Source organism: Drosophila sulfurigaster, chromosome 2R (genome assembly GCF_023558435.1).
Source record: "Drosophila sulfurigaster albostrigata strain 15112-1811.04 chromosome 2R, ASM2355843v2, whole genome shotgun sequence".
In the NCBI taxonomy this organism is placed as follows: domain Eukaryota; kingdom Metazoa; phylum Arthropoda; class Insecta; order Diptera; family Drosophilidae; genus Drosophila; species Drosophila sulfurigaster.
In genome coordinates, this window is record NC_084882.1 from 37,028,140 (window position 1) to 37,053,032 (window position 24,893).

Consider the following 24,893-nt stretch of genomic DNA (forward strand, 5'->3'; position numbering starts at 1 on the left):
TTGTCATTGTTGTTGTCTTTGCTGTTTTGTTGTTGTTGTTGCTGCTGCTGCTGCTGATGTCGTTGTTATTATTATTATTGTTGCGAGTGAAATCTTCACAGTCTTAGGCACCTTGTTTTTCTTGGGCTTTACGTGTTTATTGTTAGTCTTATTTCATTATTATTTCGCTGCCTTTGCTGTTGTCTTTTAGTTTAGTTTATTGCATTGCGAGTTGCAGTTTCTATTTACTTGCAGTTTCTAGCTCGCTGCGGTGTGAACTCGAAGACGAACACGACTTCATCTCTAACTTTGCTGGGCCGGAAATGCGGATTTGTGGATAAGCCAAGCAGAGGGAGAATCGCGATGTTGTGAAGCGAGAATAATTATGCATATGATGGCAGCTTGAGATAGATTTGTATCTTGTAGATACTGCTTCCACATGTGGATTCTGACAGAGTTGACTTTTTACCCTGTAACCGAAAATGCGCCGCAATTATCTCGGCTTAACTTTCGCCCATGTCAACCTTGCCCCAGGCAAAGGTTTTCGAATATTTCTCAATCCATCATTTTGAATTAATTTTTCCCCCTATGGCTGTGAATTTGTCAATCAAGTTGAAGCGTTTAACTAAATTGTCTTTGATCCAATGATTTATAATTGAAAAGTGTTTCATATTTATGTCAAGCTCATTGCTCACACAGCTCATAATTGAAGTTGGAGTTTGAGCTACACTTGGCTTTGGGTTCAAGCGGTCAGCATAAAGTGCTTTTTATTCATTCCGAGTAAGACACAAAACATTCAAGAGAAATTATGTTTTAATTAGAACATTGCGGCACTCTTATGCGTTCAACGAGCTCGACGTAATTCCTGTTTCTTCATGTTTGGCGACTTCTTTTTTTATTGGTGAGACATTCCCAGCGCCGAGTGAAGGTGCGTGGAAGGTGGGAAAGGTGAAGTTGGCCAGGAGTTGGGAGCTGGTTGCTGGTTGCTGAAATGGGGCAACAAGTTTTGGCACTGCCGTAGAAGGAGCGAATGCATGCGAATGTGTGCCACAAGTTGCATCAACAGCAGCAAGTGGCAACTGGCAACTAGCAACTGGGACACTGCACTTCCTCGAGCCGCGCTTATCGTTTATCGTCGGCTTGGCAGACATATGTAAATGCACGACGATTATATCCAAATTGGGGTTATTTAACGGTTCGGCACAACAGCAACGAGATAAACAAGTCAACGCAAAGAGTTGGTCAATGCAACAGCGACGACAACGACAAATCACAGACAAAACGCAAACAAACACATCACCATCACAATCACAATCACAAGCTGCATTGACAAATCGACTCAATTGGACAACTCTCTAATACAGAGCACAATACACACTTATGTATAACAAGGCCATAACGAGATTTGGCCAATCACACAAAAACTTGCCTTGCACTGATCTCGTTTGAGCCCACACGGAAATCAAGAGGCAGACGCAACAGGCATCAAGTATACGCAATGTTGCCACACTAAACATGGCAGAAATATCCTTTAGATTTAAATTTTGCGACGCGACAGTTTCAACTGATATTCAAAGCACACATCGCGACCGAGAAGCATACAAACGCAACAAAAATGAGCGACGATCGAGCGACAACCAACAACCGACAACGCAAACACCTCACGACCAACTGAATGATGTTGCTGCCGTGCTGCAAGCTCAGCGTGGCCAAGCATAGACTAGACCTAGGTGATGCGACTAGTTTTGCAGGCAACAACCACTGAACTGGCAGCGACAAGTGCAACAAGTGGCAGGAAAGTGCAACAATTGTTTGTTGGGAGAACAACTTGAGACTTTGAAGTGGAAGTGGGAGTGGGAGTGAGAGAGGAGCTGATGAAGTCTGGGTCAGCAAAGTCGCGGTCAGGCTTCGAATTTTGGGATGCGGTTTTAGTTGTGATCAGCTGATGAATCGCTTGGCCATGAAGCTGTGTCGCCAACAACCGTTGAAGCATTGTTTGAATTTGAAATTCAAAGTTTGAACAGCAATCGAAATGCGTTTTGAATGAAAAGAAAAGAAACGGAATACGAGGAAAGAAAAGAAATGGAAGAAAAGCAAAGTAAAGCGAAGAAATGAAGGAAGACGCGCAGCCCAGCAACAATAACATTAGACTTGGCTGCTTTGTAATAATAAAAACAATAAACAGCCAAACTTATTACCATAAGCATAAACACGCAGACAAACTGAAGGCTGAAGGTATGAGCGGGGAGAAGCGCAAGGTGCGCTTGATGAGTTGAGTTGAGTTGAGCTGAGTTTAGTGCGGAGCAGTGAAAAGTCAGTCGACAGCAGCGGAGTTGGCCATTAACACGCCCCATTCCCAGTAGCAGTAGTAAGCGAGGCAGGCGGCCAGTTGGTTAGCAGTTGGGGAAGAGCGGGAAGAAGACGCAACAAAACAAATTGCAGAGAGTGGAAAATCGTAATGCGATAAGCTGGCTTCGACATCGACATGGACTTGGCACCCCTGCGGCCAGAATGCATAAACTTGGCCAACACAAAGCCAAGTCGAAGCTGCAGTCAATGGCAATGCAAAGGCGTCTTAACGGTGCTGGCCATTGAGCCACAGATAGATACTCGTAGAAAGAAGCTGAAGATGCGCTCAAAGAATGCAACAACGAACGGGCCGCAACAACAAAAGTGAGCTCGAAAGCAAGTTGCAACAACAAAACAGCCAGAAGCGCAGTCAATGTGGTTAATAGCCTTTGCATAACAGCAGCGAGGGGCAGCCAGAGGGGCACTGGAGAATTGACGCGTGCGAAGGCGCCAAAGTACTCGAACCTACGTCAATAAACGAGGGTTGCCACAGCACTTTGCTAGTGAAAGCAGGAAGAAGACTGCACTTAATTTAGGTATGCAAATCTGTGTCTTACTCCAGCGCAATATTGGATTACGAGCAACACGGTTGCTTGCTGAAATCCCCTATGGCCAATTGGTTATTGCCTCAACTTGCTGCCATTAAATTGGCATGGTTTGTTGCCCAGAAATACTGCTTTTAACTATGAAATGTTGAACACATTTGTACAGGATTTATGACAGATTTATTACTGCTTTAATCAAACAGATACTCTATAGAAATGTCAATAAACACGTTTCGCGTTTTTTTAAACTCTGTTTTCATTTGATTTTCGGTAACTTTCCTATCCAGTTTGTAAGCATTTCACCCAAAATGAAGCAAAAGATTAAAGACCAATTCAACTGCCAATTGCCGACGATTAGCAAAGTAAACGAACCATAGATGGCGCCAGCTGCTGCTGGTACGTGTCTCTGCTAAGCGTAAGCACACACCAAGCAGAGCTTTTGGTAGCTTTTCAGCGCTTCATGTGCTCCAAGGTGAACTGCAAGATGATGACGATGAAGTTGGCTGCATACGAAACGAGAAAGAGCCAAAAACCGTTGTCCAGATTGAAGAGGCCCAGAACGGAGAACTGTACGGTGTCCAGGGGCCAAAAGAACAATGGAGTTGGTAGCACAGCCTGACGATAAAATGGTCAAATACCAATATAGAATACACAAAATTTCAATGACTAATCAGTGATTAACAAAGTACTGAATTATATTGTAGTTGTGTTAATTAGTGACATGAATTATTAAATAATAATTTGAGTCATAAAATAATAAATATTTTATGTAAATCTCACTTAAGATATTAGACTGTTGCTTGACAATTTATTTAATATTAGAATTATAAATAAGGGCTGAAGATTGTAAATAAATTTCTATACTTAAATGAGACTATATATATAATATTATATGAGTAATTAATATGATTAAATACTCATTCTTGTGAAATATTAAAATTAATTTAAAAGATACTGAATTCAGTACAAAATTAAGATATAAGTTGGCAACTCACTTGCTCCAAGCTTAGTTCTGGAGGGGAATAGCGCAGTTCAAGGCAGCAGCTGCGCAGTCGCCGATGGCGAAGCTGGCAGAGATGTGTCGCCAGGATGACGGCATACAGCTGGATGGCAACAATTGCACAGTAGTTTGAGATGGTCAGAGGGATGCCGTGTTGCTCCACAAAGTAGAACATGTAGGCATACATGTTGGCCAGAATGTTGATAAAGTTGCCAATCACGAGCAGAAACATTCCGAGTTGAAAGACGCCAACAAAATCCTGGCAAACCCGCAGCAAACGTTGCTCTGCACGGAGGAGACGCCAGTGCTGGGATTTGTCCAGGTAGAGCTGCTCCCACTGCAGCTCCAGTTGCTCCATGCTGGCCAGAATGAGCAGCAGGCCAGCAAAGATGCCATTGCCAAAGACGCTGCTCATGTGTTGCACGTACAGTTGCAAGCCGTAAGCGACCAGTTGCAACCAGGGCAGATGAGCGGCATTCTGGCGCAGAAAAGGTTCGTTGCAGAGCAGCTCGTAGAGCGACAGCAACAACTTGCCCCACAGCAGCAGAGTTGCTCGGCGACTCAGACGAACCTTTGCCTGCAATCTGGCCAAGCCATTGATCAACTGCATCAGGCGACGGCGTTGCCAGAGGTGGGTGCCCAGCATGGCCAGCGAGATACCCAAATCGCCAGCCATGGTGGCCAGCGCGATGCGTCTGAAGAGCGGCGATGGCTTCACGTTGGTGGCGTCGTAGAGTGCCACACTCTGTTGCAGCAACAGCGGCGAGAGCGTCAACAGTGCGAGCCACTTTATTGTGGCCACGCCCACTAATATAGCTGAGCGGAGCAAGCGCCAGCAGCTGCCACAGGCGCAGCAGCAGCAGCAGACCTAGTGCCCCAAAGTGTGGCAAGTGTGGCATGTCCAATGAAACTGGGCTCGAACTCTGCTTGCTACAGCTTAAACTGCAGTTGTGACTATCTTTCAGCAATCTAAGTGTAGTTATGTCAGCGAGGGTTGCTTGCAAAGTTATTGAAAGTCTGTTCGCATATTGTTATATAACAGTGGAAGATAACGGTCTATTTCGAAGAAATTCCTAATATTCTTGCTGTCATTTAAAAATCAAGCTACTTTTCAAAGTTATCATTATCTGACACTAATCAAACTACAGTTATGCGAGAGCCATTTAAAAAGTATCTTACGATAGGCTAGCAAAGTGTCTGAAGAAAGTAAACTCAGGAATGGTATACAATTTTTAATAGGAAAAAGAATTGTCACTCCCGCTTAGTAATTTTGTTGTTATATATAAATTAAGCTTAAGCAGGTGTGATCTCTGACAAAGCTTAAGGGCTACAAATAAAATATTGTTCCTAATAGCATTAGGTTTTCCTCTTAGTGTAGTTGTAAACAAAGTAAAGGCAATTGCAAACTCTTCAAGCAACCCTCGGCTGGCCATAACTTTAGCTGGCGCGACTCGCTATCGGCTCCCAAAGGCTTTAGAGCAATTGTGATAAGTGTGCCGAAGCACAACACAACTATTGATAGATACACAGTTACAGATACAGATACGAGTTTGTATATACTTAGATACAGATACAGATACAGATACAAATGGCAAACAATATTATTAACACAAATCGTTTTTTTTTCTTCTATTAATTTTCACTCTCTCTCCTGCTTCTTCTCACTCTCTCTCTTTCGCTCACTCTCTTGGGGGCTGACTCAGAAGTTCTTTCTTTATGTCTTTGGCTTAACGCGCAAGTAGAAGGTCTTGGTGAGCGTAGACATAAAGTTGGGCATCTCCTTCATTTGGTTGAGCGCCTCGTTCTTCGTGTTCGATTGATACTCGTAGGCAACCTTACGATTCACTGCGGTCAGCAGACGCAGCAGTTCCATGCCCTCAGGTTCCTTGGCCTCGTTGTTGGCAGCTAGATCCAAAACCCTGCACAAGCTCTGGATGAACCAGGAGCCATCGTCCACATTACGAAACGAGAAGAATTCTGCAAGACAAGTGGAAGAATAAGAAAGAGGCGGGGGCATTTTTTCGACTTCTACTTACTGTCAAAGGTGGAGTAGAAGACGAGCATGTCCGCGGTGCTGGGAATCGCATAGGTCACAGGTTGAACGACCGGCGGAGCAGGTGGACCCAGATCCCTGGTCATCACCGAGAAGGTGGTGAACTCTACGGCCTTCTCCAGGTTCTCGCCGCGACATGCTTGTATGAAGAAGAGTTTCGGTTTGTTCACCAGTGATTTGCAGCTGTCCCCCAGGAAGGGATTCCACAAACGCTCCACGGGATAAGACATGTCCTGGGAAGATGACGAATAGATTAACGACTAATGCAAGCACTTGCAGTGGATATTTACCTTGGCATAGACCTTGCCCTCTGAGCCGTGTGACATAACAACCAAGGCGAAACAATCGTTTTGACTGTGATCCTCACTAGCCACTGCAATCGAAGAAGAAGAAGATTAGATTGATTCGAAAGAACTTAAAACTTCCACTCACCCTTCTTAAGCAAGTCGTTGATCTCGGCAAAGGTCAGATCGTCATAGGAACGCACATCGAATCCGAAGCCGAGCAGCGATAGCTTCATGTCATCGCGATCCCGCTCGGTGCCCACGCGCTGCTTTTGCCCCCTGACGTCCTTGTGGTTGAGGATTATGGCAACTCCGGTGCGGGGACAGTTCTCGTAGGTGTCATCTGAGGTGGGCCGCGAGATGATGATGCGCTTGAGGTCCAACTCGGAGGTGGGCGTCTTGGCGTGTAGCGTTGCATCGGCCTTGTCTTTCTTGTGCTTGTTCTTGGAACCAAAGAGCGAGAGGTCTGTCTCATCCATGTCCGCGGTGCTAACCAATCCAACTGTGACTAATCGCCCTCTCTTTTCTTTATTTTCTAATGGCCAAAGCTCCAAAGCACAGCCAGCAATCAGCCACAGCTGCTCTTATCTAATCAATGCAGTGCGTTTTCGTTATCAGTTTTGGGCCTTCAATCGGTTCGCTCTCTCCGTGTCTCTCCCACTCTCCCGCTCTCTCACACACTCTCTCTAACGGTTAAGCTCCCCCTTCTCTTGCGCAAGCCTAACCGTTGATTAGCCAGTTGCAAGGGAAGTCATATTTATTGCCGGCAATTGGAAGCTAATAAAATGAGTTTTGCTGTTTCACAAGACAATTTGATTTAGACAGCGACTCACGCCCACTCTCCTAATCTCTCCTACTCTCTCCTGCCAGCTGTCAGCACTCTTCAGTCTTCAGTCTGGCGTTGCGCTGTGGAAATTACAAACATCCGCCAGGATTGTCAGCGACGTCCTTCGCCAAAGCTATTAATGCGTTTTCTATAATTTGCAATACGCAAAAAAGGCGAAAAGTGGCAAAGCCATCGCAAAGCAAAGCGAAGCAAAGCAAAAGTCACAGCGCGCCAAAACTTTGCAACGCAATTCAAATTTTACACGCACACAAAGCAACGGAAACCGGAAATGAGTATGGCACCCAATGGGAGTTGCCCCAAAGTGTCTCGCCTGACAGGCTACGACTATCACTATGCAGCCTTACAACTGTTCTCAGTTGGCGGTGTACCCACTTTGCGTACTGTTCCCACTTTGCTATGGGTGAGCACTGTTCAAAGAGAGCGCGTTGCGTGGGCGCCAAAGAGAGCGAGAGAGCGAGTGAGAGACCGGTAAGAGAGCGCGTGTAAGAAACGCGTGGCAAATGAAACATTGTTGCAGGCATAACATGAGCGCAACTATTCCGGCAGTGTTATGGAATGCTTTGATTAGCTTAAATTAAATCTATTTAAAATGCTTAAAATAGAATTCTTACTAATTATAGCTGAAAATTCTGCACTGAATTGATATTAATTATTTATGTAGTATTTTCAATGAAAATAAAGCTTTTGTTCCCACCACTTTTCACAAGTTCCTTTATCACAAATGATTAATTACTTGCCAAAATGTTGACTTCTTAATTGTGCATTCAACGCACTTCAGTGCACTGTGCTTTCTTTTCAAGGAACCGCGACCACGACCGCAGAGCAGACAAAATCAAACGTCAGTCGATTGCGATTACGATTGCATGGCAGAGAACGGTCCAAATCAGCAGCATCAGCGTCAGCTTCAGGCAAGAAGAGAACATAAACACAGCACCAATAGCAGCCACAACTTGCGCACAGTAGAACAATGTTGTGTAGCTGTGGAACAAAACGGAAAAGCATTTCAATACAAGTTAATATTATTGAAAATAGTATTTTGAATGATTAAGGAGTGGAAGTAAAATAGTAATCAAATTACAAACAAATAATCTCGATTTATCGTTTCTATTGCATTTTCTACCGCCACACTGACGATATGCACACCACTGTGCGACGTAAGCAGCGAACGTAGCAGCGCAACAGCAGCAACAACTTGGTTTCATTTCCAGTTTTCAGTTGCGCGACGACTTGCATTGCGAGCGGACGTGTTAAAAACGGTTCGGATGTGAAGTGATTGTCGAAAACGGAGCCATAGAAAACTCAACGAACGTCGAATTATTTAAGTGCGTGAGTGTGTGTGCGAGTAGTGTACAAGTGTGCGCGTATCGTGAATAATTCGCCTGCAGCACCCGTTACGACCAAGTATTTAAGTATTTTGGATTGCGATTGGAATTGGTGCCGTTAACTCCGCGCGCGCGGTCCTTGTTTTCATTGAGTGTTGTTGTTGCTTTTTGATTAAAGGCCCAACCCCCCTTCCAGCGTTCCTTTGAAAGTCGCGTAAGAATAAAAGCAAAAGAAAAAAGGAAAGCCAAACAAAAACAAAGCTGTAGCAACAACAACAAAATCAACAGTAGAAGAAGAGTTGCCTCTCTGTCTGTCTGTGTGCCAAGTGATAGCTAAAAATTGTTGTTGCTTGCGGTATTTTGGAAATTAAATTATGTTAAGTGCATAAATCGTCGATGCAGCAGCCCCAAAAACAACAACAACAGAAGGAGCAGAAGAAAAAGTGAAGTGAAACACCAAGGTGTAGAAACCAGAGAAGTAAAAGAGTTGAAGTTCAAGTAGAAGCAGAAGTTGAAACCAACAACTACAAGAACAACAACAACAAAAGAAACGGAACAACTGGAACTACACACAAGCTTGCATACATATGTAAGTACTTGCAAGCATAGACATGTTTGCACATAATGAGGAGATGTGTTGTTGTTGTTGTTACCCTTTTGCCCATGTGCAATGCATGGAGTTCGAGTGAGAGTGAGTGAGGTAGAGTGTGTATATGTGTATGTGTGTGTGCGAGTGTGTGCTCTGTATGCAAAACGTGAACAACAACAACAAATTAGGGTGGTGGGTTGTGAGAATGACAAAAGGAAGCGGTGTGCCTCGTTTGCTAAACGAAATTCAAATCAAAAGCAGCGCCAAACCAACAAAATGGGATAAAAAGAGAAACGAATAGCTCACTTTTGGGCGAATAGGCAAAAAGCAAAAAAGTGAAACGAATGCGAGAACATTGAAATTCCAACAACGTGACACTCGCAGTCACAGTCACAGTTCGTGGCCAAGCAAGTCTAAAGCTTAGCCAGTGTGACCAGCTGCTTCATTGATATCCACTTGCAGCTCTTGCTTCTACTCCACACACTTCCTGCAAATTGAGTTGAGAGTGTAAATCTAATGAACCCCATGAAGCATGCCTCTTAAATTACTGCGAACGCACCTCGCTCAACAAATATTTAACATACTTTATGACAGGCCCCAGCTGACCAGAAGCATCCCAGAAGTATCCCAAGCAGGCAGCAGGCTGAACAGGTGGGCGGGTTGGGGTAGGCGCATGAGGCTTGTCCCAAAGGCGGACAGGTTAGGTGTAAAGTCAGAAGTCAGGCGGCTGCCTAGCAGAAATATTTATTTATGTTGAATGTGGCAAGTGGCAAGTGGAAGGAGGGCATATAGAACGTTGCTGAATGTTGAACGTTGCCTGTTGTTGGCGCAAAGGTTGCGCTTTTTGCCACACCGACGACGACCCTTTTATGCTCCCTGGGGCCAATTGGCCCGACAGCCGGATTTGCTTTTTTGACGGTATTCTTTTTATGAACTTTATGTTTTTATTAAATATGCAAGCTTTTGCTGCCTTGATAACTGTCTCAGGTGTGGTGGGGGAGTTGAAAATTGGGGCTAGGGGTTACTTTGGGACTGCTTTGATGTTGTGGCCCTCACCCTGACGCCAGATTCCAGATCCCCGGATCCCCAGATTTCTCGATCTGCCGATGCGGGCGGCAGGCAAACAAGCATTAATTGTAAGTGTAAATGGCGTGAAATGGTTGAATGAATGAATGAATGAATGCTCAGCAGCGGCTTCAAAACGAGTGTGCGAGTATGAATGACAGTCAAGTAGAAGCGACTGCCGCAACTGCCTCATCTGCCTCCACTAGAAATTGCGCTAAGTGGAAGCAGCAGCAGCAGAAGCAGCAGCAGCGGCAGCGACAATTTTGATGAACTTAACAAAACACTTGACAGCAACACTGCTGACAGAATAAGGGAGTGGGGAGAGCCGGGTGAGTGCGTGGGGCTGTAGGGAAGTGGAGAGTATCCGAAAGTGAACAGAGTCCATGCAATGAACGAAATTATGACGCTAAATTGAACACGAAACGGCCATCGAGCCAAAGAGCAGCTCGAAACCATGAACCATTAAATAGAAGGGGGGTTTCATCTACAAAACCATCCATCCCCCCATCCCCCATCACTCCCTCCGCGCATTTAACGCGCGAATGAACCAACGACAGCAGCAGTAGCAACAGCATCAGTTAAAGGGGGTTGCTTGCTGGTCAGTCGTTTCCTCAGCCCTGGGAGTTGGGTTTTGGGGCAGCAACGAAAGCCATTGTTGCGGGTGTTGATAACAGTAGCAGCGGCAGCATTAACATCAGCAACATCCACAGTTGGAATAGTCGCCACAGTAGCAGCAGCAGCAGCAGCAGCGGCAACAGCCGCAGGCAAAGAATCGAGTCGAGTCGAGTTGAGCATAACAATAAAAGTCATAATAATAATAGTCATAGAAATACGGAAATGATTTTTGGGTAGCCGGGGTGTAAAGGGGTTAAGCTTCACACGACTCTGAATAGAGCTGAGCACAGGTTTAGGATGAGGGATGAGAGCTACTCGTAGCAACTTGCCACCGCAAAAGCGGAAGGTGAAAATTAAGAAATTAGCGTTCAGTGCAGGCAGCTAGAATGGGGGGACATTTGGGAGCTGGGAGCTCTGAAATGGGAGCTGGGAGAAGCTCGCAAATTGCCAGCCGCCGCTCACTTTAACTTAATTATATAATTTGCTACATAGGGCTGAAGGAAAGAGCGAGATAAAAATAGCACTATACTAGACTCTAAGAGAGTGGAGTACGGCATTAAAAGGAGACAGAGAAAGAGACAGAAAGCAAGATAGAGAGAGAGAGAGAGAGAGAGAGAGATAGGTAGAGACACAGATAGGTAGAGAGCTTGGTGGGTTTTTTGCTGCGCATTGCAAATTAAATGAGCTGAATGCATTTAAGGCTTAACAGCCGCCACCGGCGGTTGCCGCAAATCAGCCCGAGCCCAAACCCAAAGCAACGGCTTAGTTTGCCACACGGCGGCAGCGACGCTGCTGTCTTGCCAGTAGGTGACTCAGCAGACCAGACCAGACTAGGCAGGCAGGCAAGCAGGCAGTTAACAAGTCAGGAGCTGGAAAAGAAGCACTGCGAGTACTCCTATATGTAATCCTCAAACCACAAAGCAATTATGCAGCACCACAGAGAGACAGACGACTACGACGACGACGACGATGTCGAGCTGAGTTGAGTTGAGTTGAGTTGAGGCAGCGTGTACAAGGCGACATCTTGTCACTCGCTGAAAAATTGCACTGCTACTGCGACCGCAGTGAAGGGGCAACGAGAAGTTGCGACATGTTGGCTGGCAGTAAATTACTTAAAGGCCAGGCCAAAATAGAGAATTGCGAATAAAGCGGTTTTAAATTTGCCAGCAAGTTGCAGACATCGCTGCCTCTTGCTGATTACCTGCTGTGGTCAGTTTAGTGTGGAAGATTACGTGGGATTATGGCATAAACCGAACTTGTTATTCTAACGAATGAATCATCAGCTACAGAAGATACAATCCCGTGTCTGTTTTTTGTTTCTCTAATGCGATTCGTTTGTCCTTTGTTGAACTAGAGTTTACTCCAAGCTGCAATTGATGAGCTAGTTGCCAGTTCTTGACTCAAACAGACCACAAGACCACAGTCTCGCCCTGGCCACTTATCTGTGCTCCCCCGCACTCTGTCGATGCTTCAGTTGAGTCTGTTTACTTTGCTTGCTCTTTTGCAGTGTGCCCCATTCTGTGGCACAGACACACACATTCCCAGTGGCCACCCGAGTCCTGTGCCAAGCTGTGTGGCTGCTCTTCAATTTGCGCCTAAGCTACGCAGTCCGAGTGAAAGGAGTTGCCGTTCACTTGGTGCGGCCTGCGGCTGTGGCAAGTCTCTGTGCCTCTCTGTTGCTCGATGACCTTTTGGAGGGGTCGCGGATTAACATTTGTTGCGCCGGCAGGTCAGTCGACTGGACTTGGCTCATTCATAAAAACGCACGCAATTCAACTTCAGCCTCAGCTGTTGCTGTTCTCGTTGCCTCTGTGAATCTGTGTGTGTCGGGTGACCACTCCAAGTGCAAGGTTGCATGTCTCGCCGCTGACGCCACAGCCGACGTCGATGCCAAGGCTTGTGGTTACAAGTTTTATGTAGTTTGCGCCATGCTGTTGGTCTTTCTACTCCCCTCTCCCTGCGCCTTTTGCCCCCTGCTGGATGGTTGAGCTTTTGTGCAGTTAAGTGCTTAGTTGCGTGTAACTTTACACTGTTTAACAAACTCGCTTACCGCACGGCGGGGGTGTGGCCACCTTTGACTAAGTGTTGCACTATGCCTCCTCGTGTGTGTGTGTGTGTGTGTGTGTTGCAGGTGCAAATACCGACTAGACCGAGCCAAGCAAACTCAGCCAGGATAATGTGCTCAAACAACACTCCATCCTCAGTCTGCCGCGCTGACTGACTGACTTGACTGCTTTTATTACTGTTTAACTGGCTTCCGCAAACTTTGTTAAGCTCCACATGTGGGTGTGTGTGTGTGTGTGCATGGCAAATTGTTGCTGACAGGTGGACAGTTAATAGTCATTTGTTTAGCTGCAGATCTGTTTAGGAAAAAAAAGATTAATTAGTGCGAATACAGTTGTGAATCAGTGGTAAATAAGACTAACTAAATAAAGGTTAATTAGGGATTCCCTAGCTTATCAAATGGTTGATATCACAAAATGAAGTAAATTAAACAAATAAAACAATAAAAATAATAACTGAAGTTAAGTATACGACAGGGTGGCATACACAAATAAATTAAATTATGGAAAGAAGAGTTTAATCAAGTCTCAATTTAACAAGTATACGACAAGTGTTCTGTATGAATGGGAAATGCATCTCAGATGATAGCTTTACGCTTTTGAGCTGTTACAGAATAGTTAACTATACATATGAGTATGCAGCATATGGCAGCTCTAACATATATGAATGTTGTGTGTTATTATTTACATACTTGTGCATTTTTTTCCATCGCTGTGCTAATGGTAAAGTTTTTTCGCCCAAACTAGAGGCGAGTGCAAGGAAAAAAAGTATAAAAAGAGCTTCTGAAACTTGTGGCTGCAGTTGCTGACGCTGCTGTTGATGCTGTCGATGCTTTAGATGTTTTTTGCTGCTGCTGCTGCTGTTGATGCAATTCTTTGCATGAGCAACAAAGAAAACACTCACACTCACACTCACATACAGTTGCAGAGGCATACTATGTTGTGCTTGCCCTTGCCTGAAATGAGCAGCAAGTGGGGTCAAGAGAGGCAGAGGGAGAGGGAGAGCAGCGGACAAGTTGCTGTTGCTGGTAAACAAAAGCAAACATTGCGTGCCAAAAATTCCGGAAATTTTTAAAAGTCACAACATGTGTAAGCTGGATTTTACACTCACACACACACACACACACACAAAAGAAAAAGAAGAAAGAAAAAAGAGAGGAAAAGAGGATGCAAGTAGGTGCTCTGTGGGAGCTGGACTTTTGTTGGCAGTCCCCCTTGGCGGAGACGACGTCGTCGTCGTCGCCATGTTTTGAGTCTTAAGTGCTAAATTGAAATTCCGAAATTAAGTAATTTCCCCCAAGGGCAAGTTCTTGAAGCGGGGGCACGTCGTGGGCGTGGCGACAGTGTTGTAAAACAGCGCACATAAAACTATAATGACGACTACGATGAACACAACTACAACTACAACTACAACTACGACAAGAACAAGAACAACTTTCGACAAGAATGAATAGCACTAATAGTATGTATGAAGCTGGCTCATAAAAACCCCTAGAAAGTGGCAGCAGCGACGCACCGCAAACAGCGCAGCCACCGCATCCACAACATCTTCGAGCAGCCGCAGCAAAACAAGCTGTAAAAATTATAAGGAAATGGCAAGAACATAAACAACAGCAACACCAACAACAGCAATGGCAACAGCAACGGCAACAGAAGCCACAGTATGTTAGACATGGTGGGGATTGGCCGGGCTCACGTGCACCACATCATTTACCCATAAACCAATGTGGTCGCAAAAATGTTATAGTCCTTTTAACTAAGAGAGTGCAGATAGAGAGCAAGAAAGATTATCATATGAATAGATGATGTTTATGACGTGGTTAGATGTCTTCCTCGAAAAGAAGTTATCGAAGTTATATACTTTAGACTGCTCCTAAGAGAGGAAACTAAAGAAATTGTTATTGTGCTTCGGTTAAATTGCGAATGATATCGGGAAAAGAGTTTATTCAGCATTTTCTCATAACTCAATATGGTCGGGGAAATTATCATATGAATAGAGGAGAATTTATCAAAGTTAAAGTTGTTGATAATAGATCTCAGATATTTTTCTCCTTGGTGAACTGTGAATGATATTCGAAAAAGAGTTTGCTCTTCTCTTGAGTCGAACCTAAACCGAGCCCTTCCTTTCGGCTTTGGCCAATGCTTTTTCAATTTCGGCGATGAAGCAGCAAGAAATTCTGAGGCATTTTCGGGGCATTGGGCGAGAATTGGCGTTTTCACACAGCCTTCCTGTGGCAGCATCACCCAGTGATGTGGGGTCGGGGGGTAGTAATAGTTCTTGGGCGAGTCTGGGAGGCAGGCAAAAGAAAAACTTAAACACTGCTTGCATTTTTCATATGACACGACAACTATTTATTACCCCCAACATTGCCTCTCAAGGAGCTAAGGATTGTCGACTTCGTAGCCCGAAGATGTCGAGCGTCGTCTACTGCTGCTGTTGTTGTTCTTGTTGTTGTTGTGCTTTTGTAGTGGCAACAATAAAGTTGGCTAGAGATGTGATGTGACCGGTGGTGGCTGAGGCGTCGTCGACTGCTCTCGGGCTGGGCTGCCTCCGGTTGTTGATGATGATGAAGAATGCGCATGTGTTACTAACGGCCCGATTATTTTTATTGTTTATTTGCTTTGATTTTGGCCTCGTGTTTTGTGTGCTGTTTCTTTCATGTTTTCATTTTCCTTCCACCAGCTGCCTAGGCCATCCAAGTGTGAGTGAGTGAGTGTGTGTTTGGGTGTGTGTGTGTGTGTGTGTGTATTGCTTTGCGCATTTGTGCGTAACGAATAAATTTAGCAAAATAAATAAGGACAATAATCCTTTTGAATGCATTGCAATTGAGCTTTTTACAGCCATTGGCTGCCCTTTAGTTTGGGTTTGGTTTGCTTTCTGCTCCACAAACAAATACTCACACACATATACAAAGAGAGAACGAGATAGGGGTAGAAAGAAGGAGAGAGAGAGAGGGAGAGTGTACGTGCAGCACTTAACTCAACATTGTGCCCAGTTAGAAGAGCCTGGCTCTTAGGCGGGATTCAATTGCCCAGTGGACCTCGTCTGGCTAATGCCATTTATATTTTCCTTGATTTGCATTTCAATTCGAAATCAAATTTTTCAATTGCCAGCTGGACACACACTCCCATCTATTTGCCGCCGTTGGAGAGTGTGTGCGAGTGAGAGTGTGTATACTAAGTAGCGTTGCTAACACACACTCGGACACACACTCGGACACACACTCACACTCATACTCGCTCACTCGCTCTCTCATGACCGAGAACATAATTGAATTTGTGCGCACAAAAATTCATAGCATACTTTTCAACGCCGCCCTCCCTTGGGCAGCTGCTTTTGGGGGGTGTTTAGGGAGTGCTTGGGGATGCTTGGGATCGCATGTAATTGACAAAAGCTGCGCTGCGCCAAGCTGTTGAAATTTCGAAATCAATTTATTTATATTGAGTTAGCATCAAAAAGCATTAACCTTTCGCTTCCTACGTCATTTATACGAATTTCCAGTTGCAATGTCAGCGGAAAGCAAAGGCAAAAGCTGAAGCTCATCCAGACTTTTCACTCGTTAAATGAGTGACTGAGTCTTGGTCTGTCTGGCAGTCAGTCAGTCAGTCAGTCAGTGAGGCAGTCCGACTCGCTTTTATTTGTTAAATTAAAAGCTTGAATGCCCTCCAGTTGTTGTTGCTGTTGCTGTTGTTATTGCTGCTGTCCGTCGTTATTGGCATTATTGGCTTCACAGCGCACAAGACTTTCAATTAGTTTTATTAGGGTGTACCAAACATTCCATTGACTTGCACCCGATCCACTCCTCCACCTTCGTCTGCAGCTCATTGTTGTTGCTTGGCTTGGTTTGGCTGACTTTTTTTTTTCGAAATTGGCCTTTTGACTTTTATGCTCAATTTCTGTATTGCGGTTGCGGTGGCGGTGATGCAGAGTGTGCCGTACGATTGTTTTCGAGCGCGTTTTATGAGCGATTCTTTGACTTATTGTTCTGTCTTGTGGTTGCCGCATGATTGCGCAATGCTCACTCCGGCTTTGCCGTAATCCAGAACGATGTACTCATAGTAATGCTCTTTGAATTAAGATATTTAATAGTTTCCTCTTCTTCTTTTTTATTGTTTTTATCAAAGAGCAGAGGTCATTGGTAAAGATATGAGCAGCAATTATTGTGAAAGAAAGTGGAAGTATTCGTAATTGTTTGAAAGCATCGCGCTGTTGCGTCGTCACAGCAACTCATTCGATGGGATATAATCACTTTTTATATCCGCACTTAAACGTCATATTCCTCCGAGGAATATCCTTCCCCTAAGGCCTTGTGCGAAAAGTATTGTTTTGATGCTACAGAATAATTCAACTTTACGGCATTTATATTGTCTGTTGGACCTCGACTCGACTCGAGTGTTGAGTGCTGAGTGCTGAGAGGAGGCACGAGCGAGCATCTGCTACAATGTTTCACCCAATTCAAGTGAAGGCTGCAAATGTTTTTGACACGCCAGTTCTATCGGTCAAATACTTTCAGTGGCCCTCAATGGCCGTTGTGCCTTTCATCACACTGTGTTGTTGAGTTGAGTTGCTGGGCTACAGAAAAAGTTTTGTGAACAAGTTGCGATGGGCTGAAGTCATCATCCAGGCATGTCGAGGTACGTCGAGTACTTGTTGTGGGCCGCTAAACACGGCTGGCTGAACTTAAAACGAAGTTAGCGCCCCGTCCCCACGCAGCCACCAAGGCAAGGATGTCGTCCTGGCAACCTGCTTCTCGAGCCTGTAACTTGTAACCTGCTTCTTCATTATTGAAAATGTGTCGACGGGGTCCAGTTGCCATAATTCAAGCATGGCCAATGCGGCAAACGCCTGCACCGATTTGTGAGAAACTTTTACTCGTCCGACTATAAACTTTTTTCACTTTTTCACTTTTTTATTCTTTCACTTTTTCACTTTTCTCATTTCTCCCTCTCTCTTTTTTCCTCTCTTTGTTTTGTTGCAGTGCCAAAGAGCTCGAGAACTAAATAAGTTGCAATGTGAAGAGCGGCTCTCGGCTTTAGAACAAGTGAAAATCGCGTGGAAGCCAAAAACTGAAATCGAAAAACAACAAGTAAAAAGTAAAAAGTGCTGAGAAACTTGTCGAGCAGCCGAGCCCCGAAGGAAGCCCAGAAGCATCTGCTGTGACGATTGACAAGACAGAAACAAAAGCAAAATCCGAGGAAGAGGAAAAGGAAGTGAAGGTGGAAGTGGAAGTGGAAGTGGATGAGGCAACAGCCAAAGCCACAACGACGGCAAGTGGCAAGAGTTTGACAAGTGGCACAAGTGCCACAACTGGCAGCACCCCAAAAGCACGCAGCTAGTTTTTCTAACCTCTCCAGCTGCTCTCCCCTGGTTCATCTTCAGCTGACAGTCCATGGCCGCGTAGCTTTTGTATGCGGCTCACATGCCATGGCCAGGCAACATCCACAGCAACCTCAACAACAACAGCAACATCAACATCAACAGCAAAGGCAATAAGAAGAAGCCAAGTGGGTGGAGCGTCAACGCGAAGAAGAACAATAGCAACATTTCAGGCGCTATGTGCAGGCCAAATACCGCAACGAAACGTCGCCAGCAAACGAAATAGAGCATCGACAAGGACGCACCAAGCACTCGCCGAGGATTTGGCCAAAAAGGAGCAGCTGTGTTGCAGTGCCACACATGTGTTTCTTTGCTGCCACAAGGACGTCCTTAAGCGCAGACCCCGCAGCATCAACAGCAGCATTCGAAATAGACGCAGTTGAAGCGTCAGCAACGTCAGCCGCATCAGCGGGAGCAGGAAGATCCAGCGCATTAGCCTAAAAGGAAGAGAAGCCGACGGCGAAGGCGAGTAGAGTAGAGTCTTCAATCGCAGCATGCGCAAACACAAAGTGCCGCCCAGCGGCCACCCGAGTTGCAGTCCAAATCCGAGTCCAAGGACAATGACAATGGCAACTGGAGACAACGAGACAAACACAGCGACACCCACAACGACATCCACAGCGTCGTCATCCACAGCATCCACAGTCGAAATGGAACAGCAACGCATGTTGCTTGGCCATGCCAGCGATGCAGATGCTGCCACCACAGCAACGGCACCAGCAACAGCAACAGCAACTACAACTGCAGCCACAACTAGTCGCCTTGCAGCGCCCTCGACAGCCAGCTGTCAGCAGCGATCGGCGGCACGAGCAAGTGCAGCCAGTTGCAAGGAGCGGCCGCGCTACACAGTCCAGCTCATGACCTTGCTGCACATCGCCTGCTACGTGCTCTGTCTGTGCGCCTTCAGCTTCGCCCTGTACGCGAACGTGCGACAGACTCGCCTCGAGCAGCGGCTGCAGCGATTGCAGCAGCTGGACGCACGCATCGTTGAGCTGGAGCTGCGCCTGGAGCAGCAACAACTCATCCACTGGCCTGCAGAGCAAGCCCAGATCATCGCCAGTCCCAAGAGCAACGAGAACGCATCCTCAGACCATTTGGCGCTCCATGTGCGCCGCGAGCTGCATCGCCTGCGTCGCGATGTTTCCCACCTGCAACTGACACGACGACAGCAGCGTCGACAGGCAGCGGAGGCAGCTGCAGCTGCTGCTTCAGCAGCTGGACAAGGAGGAAGCCCAGGAGCAGGTGCAGGTGGCAATGGAGAGTGTCAGTGCCTGGCAGGTGAGTCGCTCAAATAATCTAAAGCAACGAGTAAACGAACTCGTAAACAAATTTGCCTAACACATGAAACCTAGACAGCGAGGGCAACTCGCTAACTTCTGAGAGATACTCGTAAGAAAGAGCAGAGTACTGCAGTTCAAATAATAATAGTTATTATTTTAGAGTAGTTATATTGAAGAGTAAAACTCTAATTGAACTTTGAACTAGCCAAAATCTATATTACATAAAGTGCTGAATTCGTTTTCTCTCTAATGCGCTGAATTTATATTTATTTGTCAAATTTGATTTTAGAATTTTGAGAAATTATTGCCTTTTGATAAATTATTTATTCTGAGCTTAAATAATGTCTTATTGAGAGTATTCACGTTTCTCTCTTAATAAGTTCAGATAATGGGACGTTTATTACTTAGAGCAGGATATGTATTGAACAAGACTTTAAGCTCTGCTATCATCTGTAGTGGACTCGTAATACAAAGTTAGAATGCTGCCCTCGGTGGTGGGTGCTGTTTATTGGCAATGCTTGTCGATTTGATGGCTTACGCGTTGGCCGGCAACCGCCTTCATTTGTGGTTTGCGGCCAGGCCATGGTTTGATGGCGATTCGGACAGACCTGTCAGCCACTCACACACACACACACACACACACACACACACACACACACACACATTCGCGCGTGTGCACGTAGGGAAGTCAACAAGTCGTTGAGGTTGTGGGCAGTCGTGAAGCCAGCGCAATTTAATTATTTGCGTCTGGATAAATTTATGGCAGTTTAGAGATTTCATTAATTGGAAAAGTGTTTTTTTCCCTCACACAACACACGACATTCGAGTCAGAGAATGAGTGAGTTAGATGGTTAGCGAAAGAGAGGGGGGAGAGACAGGAGAACAGTGAGTACTTGCCCCCACTGAGTTTTATGTATGCAATTTGTCTGAGCTTCTGGCAGCCGCCTTTTGTCCTGTGTTTGGCTTTCCGCTTTCAGCAACCAGCTTCCAGCAGTTTGCAGCTTATTTCGCTGGCTGTCTCGTTTGGCATTGCCAAACTTTGATTACTCGGGGATTAGGCATGTCCTTTGAGTACCCGACTACCCAAGTACCCGAGCACAGCGAGCAGCAGGCGATGGCTGCCAGTTTGCCTTGCGGTTTGCATAAATTTTGCTTAAAATACTTTTTAAAAACTTTTGCGACACACTCGCACACACATTCGCCATCCGCTATCGCAATCAGCCTCTTGCCTGACCTGACCTTTGCTTATGGGATTTTTCCAGGACATGCACAACTTTGTCGTAGTCAAGGCGAATCGCTTCGCGTCGCCTCTCGTCGAGTCCTTTGTGCGCTTGGCGCATTAACGCAATTTGTCTTGACATTCGCACAATTAACTCATCCACTCGAGTGCCGCTAAGCTGCCGGCAAACTTCGCAGCTAATCCGGGCCACGTATGGACCATCAACAGCAGGATCATAGATACCGAGAGTCGCCCCCGGCTCTGCAGTGGCGTTGGCCCCGCTGGCAAATGACGCATACGCAACGTGGACCATGGCTAGTCAGTTGTTGCTGTTGGCAACTAAATGCTCAGCGCAATTATTTAACAACTTGGCCAATTCGCAGCGATCCCCCCGCCTTGCTTCTTGCTCATCCCCATCGCGCTGTCCGCTTAGAGAGATACGACAAAAAAGTTTTCTAATCGATGCGCACGCAGGTCGAAAGTTTGCAGCTCGCCCAGCGCAACGGTCGAAGTTTCTTTTCAAAGTCATTGCAAATAAATAAATTTTGTAGTCCTCCTCGGCTCCCGACGGCATTGATAAGCGCGTGCCAGAGAAAGGGAATATGAGAATTTGAGAGAAAGAACGAAAGAGAGAGCCTCAGCAGCAAGACAGCCTTTTCACAACTCTGAGCCGAGCACCATAAATCAAAGCCACTGGGGAGAGGAGAAGAGTAGACGGTTATTCTTGGTTCTTATCTCCGAGAGTGTGTCTGCGGCATGGTCGCCATCGCCATCGCCATCTCTCGATCTACTCGTCTGCTCAACCTGCTGCTGAGTCTGCATATGCAAGGCAAGGCAGAGACAGTTCGCTTATCCGGTTCCTGTTCCTGAAGTTCGTGCCAAGGACATTGCAGTGCAGCCAAGAGGACGTCTGACTTTGGATTTAGCTTTGGGTTTGGGTTTGGGTTTAGCCCAAGGTAGAGCCAACAAGAGTTAAGTCGATTAGTATGGTCTTGTTGCTGCTTTTTATTCAGTTCTGCTGTTGGCAATTGATAAAATTGCTCGTACGAGCTGAGTATTTGTCGCATGGCAGACAGAAAGCAGAAGCAAGTCGAGCAATGCAATGCGATAGATAAAGCGAAGAAAGATAATCGGATGCACAGTGGAAACGGAAATGGAAATGGAATTGAAAGTGGACACTCGAGAGCATTATTAACTCAGAGCAGGTTGAGCATTTAAAATGCTGTGGGATGCACGCTTAGTCCCACTGTGCTCCCCTATGCCGCCTCTTGTCAGACTGCAAATGACATTTGGCCACTTCTCATTCATTCACTGCTCATCGCTCCCCCCATCACCATCATCTCATCTCTGGTGCAGCTCTTGGCTCTCGAGCCTTGATGTCTGTGTGGACGATAGACGATGGCGTAGAGGTCTAGCTCTCTAATACTGACCATACGATCTGGACTAGACTGGGACTGGGACTGGGACTGGGTGGGACTGGGTTAGCGGTAACAGTCCCTCAATTTATCATAGCCAAGCGCAAAATCCACTTTACCAACAACAGCAACAGCAACAGCAATAGGAATAGCAACGACAACCACTGGACAACGTTTGACGGGCTCAACGGGCATCGTTGGCTGCGTGTGACATTTTGCAAGCCAAAATATGTAGAACATGCCACATAGAGAGAGAAACAAACAGACACACGACAGTCACACAGTCAGAGTCAGAGCCGCAGTCACATTCACAATCACACACTCACACACTCACGCTTAGAATGTCACACTCACATGGGGACCGTTAGAGAAAATGGCATATGAACTATGGAAATTCCCAATTAGGTTTTAATGCGTACAAGTGCTTTTTATTCAGTGCAATTTCTCACAGAGAACGAACGAACCGAAGCCGAAGCCATTGCCAACCAGGAATACTCACAGAGTAAACACATTCAGCTCACGTGCTAAGCTCCTCCCTTCAGCTTCCCCCTCCAGCCACAAAGAAGTGTCTTAGTATCTTTTTTTCACAGCTGCTGTTGCTGTTTCTGTTGCTTCGGCTTTGACTCTGACTGCGTATACTATTTTTGCCAGTCATAAATTTCAATCACGTTGTCAGGATAACACCGAGTGGATAGACTCATATGTCTCTCGGCTGCTTTCTCTCTCTCTCTCTCTCTCTGTCTCTCTGTCTCTCCATCTCCATTTCCATCTCTTCATTTCTTGCTTTCTCTGCCTCTCTTCTCATGCTTTCTGTGCATATGTTGCTGTGGACATCAGGTACATCAGGCTGAGACTAACCACCCTCTACGCTTGGTCCTTCACCCTGTACCCTTGACCCTCGACCCACGTTGCTTGTTCCTTGTTGCTTTCACAGTGTGGTTTAAGGGCGTGCCAAAGCAGAAGAACAGCAGACGCTCCCTTCTCCTGCTGCTGCCCCCTCTGCTCCTTCTGCTTTGCTGTTTGTGGCACTTTGAGCGTGCCCACAGACGCTTGTGTTTTTTGGCCTCAACTGAAACTGGAACCCAAAACCAAACCGATTGCCTCCAGACTGGGCCACACCTCGCTTTGGCTTGGTTTGGCTCGGCATATCGATTGTCGCTACACATCAATTGATTTCCTTTTCGTTTTCAATTTGGCATGCTTCCCCCATATTCCTCTTCCTCTTTTGCTCCTGCCTCAGCTCCACGCTGGGCATTTTGTTTATGGGACTTGCCGAGTTGTTTGTTCTGTTCTCCGGCTATTACTGCTGCCCTGGACTGGACTCGAGTCGAGTGGACTGTAAGGTTGTTTGGGCTATCAGTTGTGACTTTGCGTGACTTCTGGCTTACCTGAATGTCCAAACACGCCTTGATTACCATTTAAATGTTGCGCTAATAGGCCAATAAACCAGTCGACAGCCGACGCTGGACGGCCAACAGCCAACAGACGACAACAACATTAATATTAACAGCAACAAATAACAAACATATAACAATAAGAAAAGCAATAGCAGCAGCAGAAGGAGCCAGAGCAAGCAGGAGCAAATTATTAATTAGTGAAACGAAATTAATGCGCAACTGTCGACATTATTTGTGGGCCCCAACCAGGAGACCGGGAGAGCGCGTCTCCCACACACGACGTGGCTTCGGATGCCACATTTGTTGACAAATTTATTTATTTGCCATGCGGCATGCTGCCTCTTCTTCTCCTCTTCTCTCTTTTTGCCGCTTTTAGCCCTTGTATTTTGTTTTATTTGCGGTTCCACCTGCTCATCGCCTGCGGCGGCTGCCGTCAGAATTCCACGATGGATAAAAAAATGCTATTAAAAATAACCCAAGAGCGTGTCGCAGACTCGCCGAATCGGAGAGACAGATAGACAAGCAAACTGATGGAAAATGCAGCACAAAAAAAAGCCGCAGCATACTATCAGAGGGAGAATCAGAAATGAAATGAATTCATTGGCAGCATAAAATAAATGAATTACCAGCAAAAATTTCATAAATTTTATTTAATTCTCATTCCGATTCCAGTGCGTGTTCGCTGCTCACATTTTCTCTTCTCTCTTCTGTCTCGATTTATTTTTAACACATTTCTTCCACAAGCGTCTGATGTCAGGTGAGAACACTATTAAAATTTAAATAACAAACTGCGCTCATCGCACTTTTGCAGTAATTGCCATCATAAATGGGAGATTGCTGAGCTATATTTCTTTGCCAATTGACGTTCGTCAAGCGGAGTTCAAGTTCAACGAAGAAATAGAATCATTTCTATCTTTTTGTATCTAAACTGATTTTGTATCTGTGTATCTATGCATCTCTATCTTTCTCTCTCTCTTGATGTGTGTGCAGCTGCGACCGGATCTGCAACTGTCTGGGATGTTTGGTTAGTTTATTAGCCACATATGCGCGGATTTCTTTTTCTTTTTCGGTTGTCGCTATTCGGGGTTTTTGGTTACGCTTGTCTCTGGGCTTGGCTTCGGCAATAGCTTGGATATGTTCATGGTTCATGGTGCGGTTTTTGTGGTTGTTCGTGGTTGCGTCTTATTGCCTGTTCCTGGAAATTGAGGCGCGTTGGCTGCTGCTGCTGCTGCCGCTGCTGCTGCGTAAATATTTCAGCGCCAAACTGAAATTTATTCGACTTTTGCGGCTCGTTTCCAGCTGCCACTGCGACATTTGACAAGCCTGGTAACTTGCCCGGCCAACTCAGCCAGCGATACAGTTCCAATTGCCTGGCGATGGCGCTTCGAGTGGGGAGAGAGGGGAGAGGAAAACAGTGCGGCGTGCAATGCCTGTAAACAGATTTCATTTTTATACTTTTACGTGATTTTCAGCGACAATTCAGCGAGTAGAGCG

The 24,893-nt window shown here is 45.8% G+C and overlaps 3 protein-coding genes across 21 annotated transcripts in view; 1 reads left to right on the forward strand and 2 right to left on the reverse strand.

Annotated features, from left to right (window-relative positions):
* Positions 1-3,128: 3,128 nt before the first annotated feature.
* LOC133836862 (putative gustatory receptor 89a) lies at positions 3,129-4,772 on the reverse strand. The gene is made up of 3 exons (XM_062267450.1): positions 4,742-4,772; positions 3,869-4,689; positions 3,129-3,488 (listed from the first exon to the last, which is right to left on the reverse strand). The coding sequence occupies exons 1-3, from the start codon at positions 4,770-4,772 to the stop codon at positions 3,324-3,326; spliced, it is 1,017 nt and encodes a 338-aa protein (XP_062123434.1). The 3' UTR covers positions 3,129-3,323.
* A 638-nt stretch (positions 4,773-5,410) lies between these two features.
* LOC133839405 (caspase-3) lies at positions 5,411-6,729 on the reverse strand. Its single transcript, XM_062270943.1, has 4 exons — positions 6,359-6,729; positions 6,217-6,299; positions 5,910-6,159; positions 5,411-5,850 (listed from the first exon to the last, which is right to left on the reverse strand). Exons 1-4 carry the CDS (start codon positions 6,687-6,689, stop codon positions 5,588-5,590), a joined length of 927 nt encoding a protein of 308 aa, XP_062126927.1. The 5' UTR covers positions 6,690-6,729; the 3' UTR covers positions 5,411-5,587.
* Positions 6,730-8,251: 1,522 nt separating this feature from the next.
* Positions 8,252-24,893, forward strand: part of LOC133839403 (collagen alpha chain CG42342) — a 70,141-nt gene continuing 53,499 nt past the window's right edge. For 6 of the 19 annotated variants that reach the window (XM_062270925.1, XM_062270926.1, XM_062270928.1 and 3 more), the window contains exons 1-2: positions 8,256-8,968; positions 17,691-19,366. In XM_062270925.1, coding sequence (XP_062126909.1) covers positions 18,583-19,366 — 784 coding nt within the window. In that variant the 5' untranslated portion in view covers positions 8,256-8,968; positions 17,691-18,582. Of the gene's footprint in view, positions 8,969-17,690; positions 19,367-24,893 lie in introns of all 19 variants that reach the window. The other 13 variants (XM_062270934.1, XM_062270935.1, XM_062270932.1 and 10 more) reach the window with 4 other exon arrangements.

Excerpts from the sequence above, each read along its gene's own strand:
- LOC133836862 (XM_062267450.1), bottom strand. The coding sequence starts at position 4,772 with ATGCCACACTTGCCACACTTTGGGGCACTAG. Across the intron at positions 4,690-4,741 it reads GCCACACTTTGGGGCACTAG|CTATATTAGTGGGCGTGGCC; the intron begins GTCTGCTGCTGC and ends TGCTCCGCTCAG. Across the intron at positions 3,489-3,868 it reads CAGAACTAAGCTTGGAGCAA|GCTGTGCTACCAACTCCATT; the intron begins GTGAGTTGCCAA and ends TTTTATCGTCAG.
- LOC133839405 (XM_062270943.1), bottom strand. The coding sequence starts at position 6,689 with ATGGATGAGACAGACCTCTCGCTCTTTGGTTCCAAGAACAAGCACAAG. Across the intron at positions 6,160-6,216 it reads AGGGCAAGGTCTATGCCAAG|GACATGTCTTATCCCGTGGA; the intron begins GTAAATATCCAC and ends TCATCTTCCCAG. Across the intron at positions 5,851-5,909 it reads CTTCTACTCCACCTTTGACA|AATTCTTCTCGTTTCGTAAT; the intron begins GTAAGTAGAAGT and ends CTTGTCTTGCAG.